Below are 10,026 nucleotides of genomic sequence, written 5' to 3'. Positions count from 1 at the left end.
AACACAAAAAATTTAAAATAGATTAAAGAGAAGATTTTTTAAAAGTTATAAAAAAAGAGAATGTATATTTCACAAATAGAGAAGAGAAGAGTGCCATTTTAACATCTCTCAAGAGAGACGGATGAAATTTTCTCTAATAAAAAATTTGTTATTTTTAAATAAAAAGTTCTTAGAACTTATATGATGGCTAGACAAGAACAATATAAAATAATGTTTAGTTTCGTTGAATGTTCAATTTGGAAAAAGGAAAAAAATAATGTTTATTTTCATTGAACGGTCAATTTGGAAAAAGCTAAGCAAAAAAAAAAAAAAAGTAGTATACTAAGTTGCTAAGTGGGCGTGCATGTATTGCATGAATAAAAAAATAATAACCGTAGAAGCCGCCAATAGTGGCTCGTCGATTTCCTAACTAGTTCGTTCTATATATATATATGCAATCATGAATCGCAACACATAGAGAGCGCTCTCTGATCGATGCTCTAATTGCAACACATCTTCAGTTTGATGCACATTACATTAACATTAATTATTAGCTGATTTCTAATGGCTTTTGGGCATTTGGTGTCAATTCCCAGATCAACTTCTTCCATTGCCACTACTGCTGGTATACATCTTTCTTCTTCTTCTTCTTCTTCTTCTTGTATTCTTTTCTCACACAGCAAAAGTCGAAGAATGTTAGAAGATGATAAATATTAAAAATAAGATAGAGTATCATTTTTCTCTAGGCTGATATATTTTAACCTTAATCAATCAGTGTTCTTTTCTTCAAAAAAGAAACAGAAAAGAAGACACAGAGTGTTGTTTGATATATTCTGATCTATTTGTTTTAATAACGTATTAACAATCATAAGTTTGATTAGAAATGAGCAATTCCGTTTTTGCCTTCTTTGTTTCTTATATATATGAGTTTAATTTTTTTTTAAAAAAAATATATTATTATATTAAATTAAAATTTTTATGATTAAAATATCTATGATTAATCTCTATTAATTTTTTTAAAAAAACTTTAACATTAGACAAATAAAAATGAAAAGAAAATTTGTGTAAATTTTATATAATTCTAAAAAACTCTTATATAAAAAAATATAATCATTTATATACTATTTTTATTAATTTAAATTTTTTAACACAAGTGATATAATAATAATTTCAAAATATCATTAAGCATGCATTTGTTTGTTGAATATACAGCCGTATATACATAAATAAAGAGGATTAGATGACAGCTAAACTATAATATTTTTTTGAGTTATCTAGATAATCAATAAATTTTTTGAACAATATAAACAATCACCAATTAAATAAAAAAAAATTATATTTTAAAATTATTTATTTAAATTTTAATATTAAAATAACTATCTACATACTTATTAAAATAAACATTTGATATATCAATTATTTATATTATTTAATATTTTTATTGTCTACTTATATTTTTTGTCTTTTTAGTAATACCCTAAATAGATTTTTAAAAATTTGGCCGGCTGATGAATTTGTTTTCCAAAAAAAAATTTGATTAGGTTATCGTCGTTTTTAGGATATTTTAAATTATTTGTACAAGCGGTTAAAACGATGTCATTTTATAATAAATCTAAACTACTTTATTTTAAATAGACAGATTTATCTCCAATTTGAGTGTCTAGATGTTCATATACGAAGATGTTTTAAAAAGGGCCTTGTATAAAAAATTCATCCTTCTCTTTCTGTGTAAAAGTATTCAATACCCCAAATCCTCTCCTAAATTTTACGACCTAATCTTTTATATTCTTTTTTTCCATTAACGCTGACTCAAGGTTGTAACGATGTATTTTTGACGATTGTTTGGGGGTGGTTTAAGATTTAAGAAAGAATATGGTATTAATCGGCTAAATCTAACGCATGGATGTGAATATTAGGGATTAGAGACGTAGTTAATTAATTAATCAATTTCGTTACGTTATTAATAATATTTCTGTCAATTTTTGCCAACTCTTATTTATAATTGTATTTAATAAAAGTGTCTTTATAGATATGCCAAATAAAAATATATTTTTTATGACTATATTTAATAAAAATATTTTTATAAATATATTTTTTAAATGTGTTTCTTTATATATATATTTAAAATATAATAATTAATTATTATTGACAATAAATTGACGAATAATATGTTAGTACCTTGTACTTTTTCTTAATTTATTTTAGGAGACGAATTCATCAGACGGCCAAATTCTTTGCACTTACATAATTTTATTATTTTAATTTAATAAATTATGTTATTATCTAAAAATATAGAAAGTGGGCCGACAAATACCTGACGCACTAAACATGTTAAAACTTAAAAGAGATACATGTAACTTATTTTACTAAAAAAAATAAATTTTATGGTGCCTATAATTTAGTGTCTAATTTTTGTCTAACTTACTTATTATAGTAACTTTTGAATATTTAATAATTATTTACTTTTATATTTTTAAAATTAAATATTAATTTTAACCCTTTTTAATAAGTTAGACAAACACTTTTAGACACCATAACAATTACAAAAAAAAAATACATGTGACTTATAAAAAATATTATATTGTCATGAATTATGATTGTAAAAATTTATAATGGATCTCTCAAAGTGTTCTGCAGGGTAATTAACTATTGAGTAATGCTACACCTCAATAATTTATTGTTTTTAGTCCAATAGTTAGATAATAATATTTAAAAATATTAATTAAAAATATATTATTAAATTATAAAATTATAAAATATTAGACTATTGATTACTGAACAATATTAAATAAAATTGTTGCATTAAGCATTTTTCTAAACGATTTAGTTTCCTAGTCAGCCATATAAATATGCACATCAACCAATGGAAATAAGATATAGAGGGATAATTAATTATATACGAAATACAACTACAAATTAAAGTTATTTCAAATTATTAATGGAGAAACGAAAAGCTTTCTGGTAAATATATTCACAAATCATGACTGTATATATATTTTTTTCTTACTAATGAAATCTTGAAATTATAGCTGTTAGTAAAATTTTTCTCTTGATATTTGCTTGTTAGCAAGGGTGAAATATTTTATAGATTATACTAGATAATTAATAATTTTTTTAAATAACATAAATAACAAATTTTAAAATTAGTCCAATTCAATTAAAATACATTATGTCACTAATTAAATTTAAAATTAATTTATTATTTTAATTTTATTATTTACATTATTAAATAATGTTATTGTCTATCTATATTTTATGTTTTTTGTCTTTTTCATTTCTTATAGGAAGTTGCTGCTGGAAGAGTAAAAAATTCGCCGACAATTACTATGCAAGTATGCTCTCTTTCTCTTTCCTCTAAAAAAAGTTAGATTTAATAATAAAAAATAGAAATATGCTTTGCTAGGACAAGTGGCCAAACTTTTACTAATTTTTCTAACAAAATTGGTCTTGGATTCCAACTTTGGGAATAGTAAAATATTTTATATTTATACATGAAACAAATATTTTAGTAAAATAAAATTTAGACTCTAGAAAAGGAGATCGCGTAAGATCATCATGGATTTATATATAGGTGAGTTCTATAATAATTTTTATTATGGTACTTAAATTGTTTAATTTATTTTTATAAATAAATAATAAAATATATAAAATAAAAATAAAAAATTTAAAATTTATTAAATATTATTTATTTGTTTTTTTTAATAAATTAGGGACAATATTATATATTATAGACACCATAGGCCATAGCATTCACCTTATATAGATCCAAACATGCGTGTCTGTATATTAATTCGCCCTTGTTTTTTTATTCAATAATAATAACATTAATAAATGTAAAATTTGTCAAATAAATAAGTATTCCGGTTTTTCATCAACCTGTAGTCTTGTATATGTGGTCAAATATCAGAAATAAAAAATAAAATTAATTATTAAAAATAATTATTATATATTTATATATAAACATATGTGATATATATTTTTTTAATATATATTTTATACAAAATAATTATATTGATAATTAATTTTTTATATACATATAACATAATTAATTTTAAGAGAAAATATTGGATACCATTATCTCTTATAGTAAATTTTTATCACTCATTCATTTATATATTTGCAAATTATTATTATTATTATTATTATTATTATTATTATTATTATTAAATTAAAAGATGATGCTTCGTCCTTTTCTTGTTGTATTTAAATTTATAATGTACGGATATTGATACGGATACGGGACACGATACGAGATACACTGACACGCGAATTTTAAAATTTTTAAGACATGAAGATACGTATACATATAAAATATAAAGTATTTTTTAAATAAATCGTAACATAATTTTGATATTTTATTGAAATTAAAATATAAATTATTTTTTTAATTATTTTTAATATTTTATTTTAATTATATCAAGTATTTAAAATATTTTTTGTTTTAATAAATAATAATATATACTATATCTAAATTTATATTAAGAATATATGTTAAGAATATATGTTAAAATAATTTTTTTATTTTTTTAGTACTTTTATTTTTAGTATTAAAAATTTGTCAAATACACTAAAAAATAAAAAAAAAATTATTTTTTATAAATTTAATGAAACCCAAATAAATACTTATTCAAATATATTAATAGCTAAAATACTAAAATTCTCAACAGAAGATAATATAAAATTGGAATATTAAATAGCTAAAGTAGTCATGATCTAAGAGGAAAGTTTAGCTGAATGTGGAAAATAGTATTAATAAGCTGCAGCTCAAGTAATTTAATATACATAAACAGTTAGAATATATTTGATTTACATTTTTATTTTTTATTTTTATTTTTAATATTTTATAATTTAAAAAATTTATAAAAAATTTAAAATAATAAAATTTTGAAAAAAAATAGTAAATAAATTTCTGATCTTTTATTATTAAAATAAATAATTTTTTTTACCAAATTAAAATACAAATAGGTGTTTAACCTTTATAAATAAAAAAGTAAAAAACACATAGGTTCCTGTAACAATAGTTTGAATTCAGCGCAAAAAGAGCTATGTGTCTTTCTTTTTATAAAGATAAAAAACTTCTTTAAAATTAAATTTAATAAAAAATTTATTTGGCTTTGGAATAAAAGACAGAGAATTATTTATTATGTTTCTAAATTATGAGTTTTTATTTCTACTTTTTATTTTTTCATAAAATTTTAAAAACAAAAAAACTAAAATTTAATATACAAACTAAACACACTGAAAATAAAAACTTTTAGTATCTTAATTCCTAATATCAGTGCTAATATGAAATTTGATTTGGGTCTCCAGATTCTTATGGAAGAAGAGCTTTATGGCAGAGTGATAGGAATTTCACAAAAGATCACAGCATCAAGACATCTTTGCAGCACAACATTTCAAAGCTCCATTACAATCCCATTGAAAGAGGATCTAGAAGCAATAAAATTGAGAAAACATACTTAACAAATGCATCATCTTCTGCACAATCACATGAATCTGAACCACAAGTTCATGAATCACCAAAAGCTTTAGAGTCTATTAAAAAGGGACTCGTTATGTTTCTCCAGTTTTGCAGACTTTATGCATTTCTTGGCATGGTTAGTTTCATTCTTAATTCCATATACTAATACTTAATGATAGCGGTGTAAACAGATACGAATAATTTGATTATCTCATTAAATCCAGTCTGACTCGATTATATTAGATATATTCGAGTGCTAATCGAGTCTAAATGAGTAAAACCTAATTATACTTAACCTTAATTGATTTGATATCGAATTTAGGGTCGGAAAACCAAACTTATCTATTTAATGGTGTGTTGAATTAGCATTATATTGTGTAAAATTTATATAAATTGATTTTAACTTTTAACTTTATTTTTAATTAAACGCGTCCTAAATAAAAATTAGTCATCATCAATTGCTCATTTTGTTTATTTTGAACAGATACCAGCAGGACTTTCTTCATCACTTCTTGCCGTGGATAATTTTTCAGAAATATCTCCATTATTATTTTTAAAAGGAGTCTTGCAGGTGAGCTCTAAAAATTTAGATAATTTGTTTAATATAAATTCTAAAATCACGGTTGTATTTTAACTAATTTCATAATAGATATTATTATAAATCAGTAGAAAAAGAAAAAAAAAATAAATTTAATGGTACATTACATGCATCTTTTTATTATAATAAAAAAGTGCTAATTTACACATTTTAATATAAAAATAATAGTTTTATAAAAATTTCAAAACTTATTTTAAGAGATGAATATTATTCTACACAATAAATAACATAAAATTGAATTTGTATGGTAATTACACATTTCAAGTATGTTTGTACTTCTTGATTTTAGGTTTATTAGATATTTCAAACTATTTATTTATATTTAGTTATTGTATGAATTGATTTAGAAAATGTATTTATTAAGGTATAATTATTCTTTGATATAACATTTGGTCTTGTTCGAAGTTTTCAAAGTTTCATATTTAATTAACTTTGTGTAACGACAACATCTCTGCTCATCAACGCAAGTTGCCTAGAAAAGAATTTTTTTTTTCTATTTTAAAAGGTGTAATTTTACTATTTTGAAATAGTTTAACAAGAAAGTTAAGTTTTTTTCAGCTAATTTTTTGAAATTATTTTTTTTATTTTAAATTTTAAGCTTTAAATTTTGCATCTTAAATCTTAAATATTAAATAATCACAAAAAGTTAAATCTTAAATTCTAATCCTTAATCCTTTAAAAATAAAAGTTAAAAAATAATTTTATAATAAAAAAATTAACTAATATATATTAACTAATTAAAAATTGATTCATATATTCAATTCTTTTTGAAATAGTTTAATAATCTACTCAATTTTTTCCCCATGTTTCAGTATATAGTAACTTTCTTCTTCACGTCTCAATTTGTTATGGGAGTGAATCAATTATCCGATGTGGAAATAGACAAGGTATGCACTTCTTACTAAAAGTCAACACTTGGATTTTCATTGCTTCAATAGACTAGGCCTTCATTAATTGTTTGGTTAATAAAAATAGATCATTTAACCTTTAGGGTTTAATTAACATATGCCTAAGACATAAGATAAATTTACCAATTAACGTATCATTGCATTTGCATATTTTGTTTTAATTTGTTATTAATTCTTTTTACCTTTGTTATAAATTTTGTTGTAGATTAATAAGCCAGATCTTCCTTTGGCATCCGGAGAATATTCCTTCACTTCCGGAGTTATACTTGTGACATCGTTTTTACTTGCGGTATTACATATAGAATTTTTTTTTTATTTTTATAAAGATATTTTTATATAAAGATGATATTATTAATTGTTAAATAATTTTATATTTTTTATTATATATATTATTTAATTGAATTATCTAACAGGTTATTGAAAAACATTACCTAGAAAAGCTTATTCTTTGTGCTTTTTGTGCAGGGTTTTGGAGTTGCATGGATGTTAGGATCACAACCATTAATTTGGAATGTTGCTGTTACTGCTGCGCTAATGGGAGCATATTCAGTTAATGTGAGTTGCTTTAAAATAAAATTAAAGGGCATTGGCTTGTGATTTTAATATTTTCAAGTATAACATATTTATTTAATAGAAACTAGATTATTGACATGTTTGTAACTCTTTATTTTTTCAGTTTCCTTTATTGAGATGGAAGAGATCTATAATCCTCACATCACTATCTAATGCAATTGCTATGTTGGCATCATTTCATATAGGACCTTTTCTTCACATGAAGGTATTGCTTTACTAAACTATAATATTTAATCCTTAAATTATTTTATTAGTCTTTATAATTTTATTAATTTTTATATATTTTTTATAAATTATATTATTTAGTTTCCTATCATGCAATTTTCATGAAGTCTAATTTTTTTTTTTTTTTTTTTGGCTTCAAATTCGTGCGATGACGTTTAGACCTTTGTGCTAAAAAAGGCAGCTACCTTTCCAAGATCTATGATTCTTGGTTGTGTGGTCATAGGTTTGTTCTACACAATAATAACATTAACAAAGGTAAAACTTTCAACTTTTTAAAAAGAAACATTAAACTTTAATTCCATTTTTTTTATTGGATGTGTTTAATCACAACTAGATCTAATATTATTTGCTGATAAATAGGATTTAGGGGATGTTGAAGGAGACAAAGCAGCAGGTTTGAAAACTTTGCCAATACGCTTGGGTGTTAAGCCGGTAATTTATTTTTCTTTAATTTCTTATATTATCTAATTAAAAATGAAGTTTTGATGATATATACTCACATCTTTTTTTTAGGTATTTTGGTTATGTGTATCACTTATTCAAATGGCTTATGGAATTGCTATTACAATGGGAGCATTATCTCCTGTTCTATGGAGCAAAATTGTTACGGTAATATGATACATGCATATATAGATTATAGTATTTTTATTCTAATTCATTTATTCAATTTTCTTTAGACTATATATATCTATGTTGTTTAATTTAAGAATAAAATTAAAGTGAAATTGTTGATCATTTTATCAATATTTTAAATTTGTTGTAATTTTTAATTTGTTAGGTTGTGGCACATGCCTTCATGGTTTTCTACGTGTGGAACCATGCTCTTAATTCAGTAGATTTATCAAGCAAAGATTCGTTACATTCCTTTCATTTATTTATGTTTAAGGTAAGCAATAACTTATTATGATTGGGTATTTGTTCCTCTTAATCATTTCGATTCTTTTTCAATTAAGTGATATTCTATGAATAAAACTGTTATGCTTGTGAAGACTAGAGTTATGAGATTTATCGTTTTTATGCTCTTTTTGGTTGCAGCTTGTAACTGTGGAAAGCATCCTTATACAATTTGTTCGTTGAAGAAGTAGGAGATTGTTGATTTAATAAATGGTGCAACATTTTCAACTAGATTCATGAATATTCATGCAAGATTATTTATGCCTTTATATTTTTGTATCAAGTAAATTATTTTGTGATGAGATAGATAATATTATTTTTTAACTTTAGTCAAATTCTAATAAATTCAAATACTTCAAGTACTTCGTTATACAACTGTATTATTTTAACATTAGAAATTAAAGCTATCATTCTATGATCGATTATCATGTGTCTTTCTGTTTTGCGGCTATAATTTGTACCATGATAAACAGTGTATAATTGAGGAATCATTTTCAAGTTAATGTATGAATGTTATTTATTTATTTATTTATTTATTTATTTATGTTGTTATGTCTTGTTTTAAAAGCTTATCATTCTGATAAGGAGAGTTTGATTCAATGGTTTGTGTTTAGCATTAAATTGCTCATCACGAGTTACCTAAAAATCCATCCAAGTTCTTTGAGAGCATGTATGGCTTACTCTTCCTCCATTGAAGGCTTAATTTGTGATCCTTCATTGACTAGTTCACACTCTTTTCCTTCCTTAGCGTATGATCGTCCACAAGCTTCTATGCAAAATCTGATCTCTTTCCCATAATTCCTTTACTACTCTCTAATTAACACAAAACTGCAAGACATATGTATATAATGTTGTATTAATTATAGAAGTGTTCCGATCCGACCTCCCGGGTCCTTCCTCGAAACGATCACCGAACTCGGCAGTCTCATGATTGGACCATCTTTACGACCCAAAACGGATTAATAACTTCTAACATCCTAACCCAGTATTCAGATTCAAATTCCTCCCTTATCTTAGCTAAATATAGATAATATAAGATAACTATCACCAGCTATATAAAGGGAAGCTAGAGACCCCTTAGGTACGTTACTCATTCCACACACCTCATACATCTCAGATTTATTCTAACTTCGGCGTCGGAGTATTTTTGTAGGTACCACCCCCAGCCATTCCAATCAGACGATCTGGCAACCGCCTCGATTCGCAAGTCCCCGATCTATCTCACTACCCGTACAAGAGATATCTAGTACATTGGTGCCGTCTGTGGGGACTGCCAAGTCGTGGCGGCATGGCAGAGAACCTCGAGAAGCAATCCTCCAGCCACCACCACAACTCAAACCCACGAAGCCCAACGCCCGAACTTCAGGATAGTGTTCTCCCCACCCATG

The 10,026-nt window shown here is 24.3% G+C and overlaps 1 protein-coding gene across 1 annotated transcript; it reads left to right on the top strand.

Annotated features, from left to right (window-relative positions):
• Window positions 1-233: 233 nt before the first annotated feature.
• On the top strand, window positions 234-9,162 carry LOC112772563 (naringenin 8-dimethylallyltransferase 1, chloroplastic). Its single transcript, XM_025817531.2, has 13 exons — window positions 234-604; window positions 3,264-3,311; window positions 5,290-5,576; window positions 5,925-6,011; window positions 6,851-6,925; window positions 7,152-7,235; window positions 7,412-7,501; window positions 7,623-7,724; window positions 7,904-7,999; window positions 8,105-8,176; window positions 8,258-8,353; window positions 8,523-8,630; window positions 8,780-9,162. The coding sequence occupies exons 1-13, from the start codon at window positions 544-546 to the stop codon at window positions 8,819-8,821; spliced, it is 1,248 nt and encodes a 415-aa protein (XP_025673316.1). The 5' UTR covers window positions 234-543; the 3' UTR covers window positions 8,822-9,162.
• Window positions 9,163-10,026: the final 864 nt, after the last annotated feature.

The sequence above is a fragment of the Arachis hypogaea genome, chromosome 18, assembly GCF_003086295.3.
Source record: "Arachis hypogaea cultivar Tifrunner chromosome 18, arahy.Tifrunner.gnm2.J5K5, whole genome shotgun sequence".
NCBI classification, from domain to species: Eukaryota; Viridiplantae; Streptophyta; class Magnoliopsida; order Fabales; family Fabaceae; genus Arachis; species Arachis hypogaea.
This window is presented reverse-complemented; position numbering and strand designations above follow the sequence as displayed.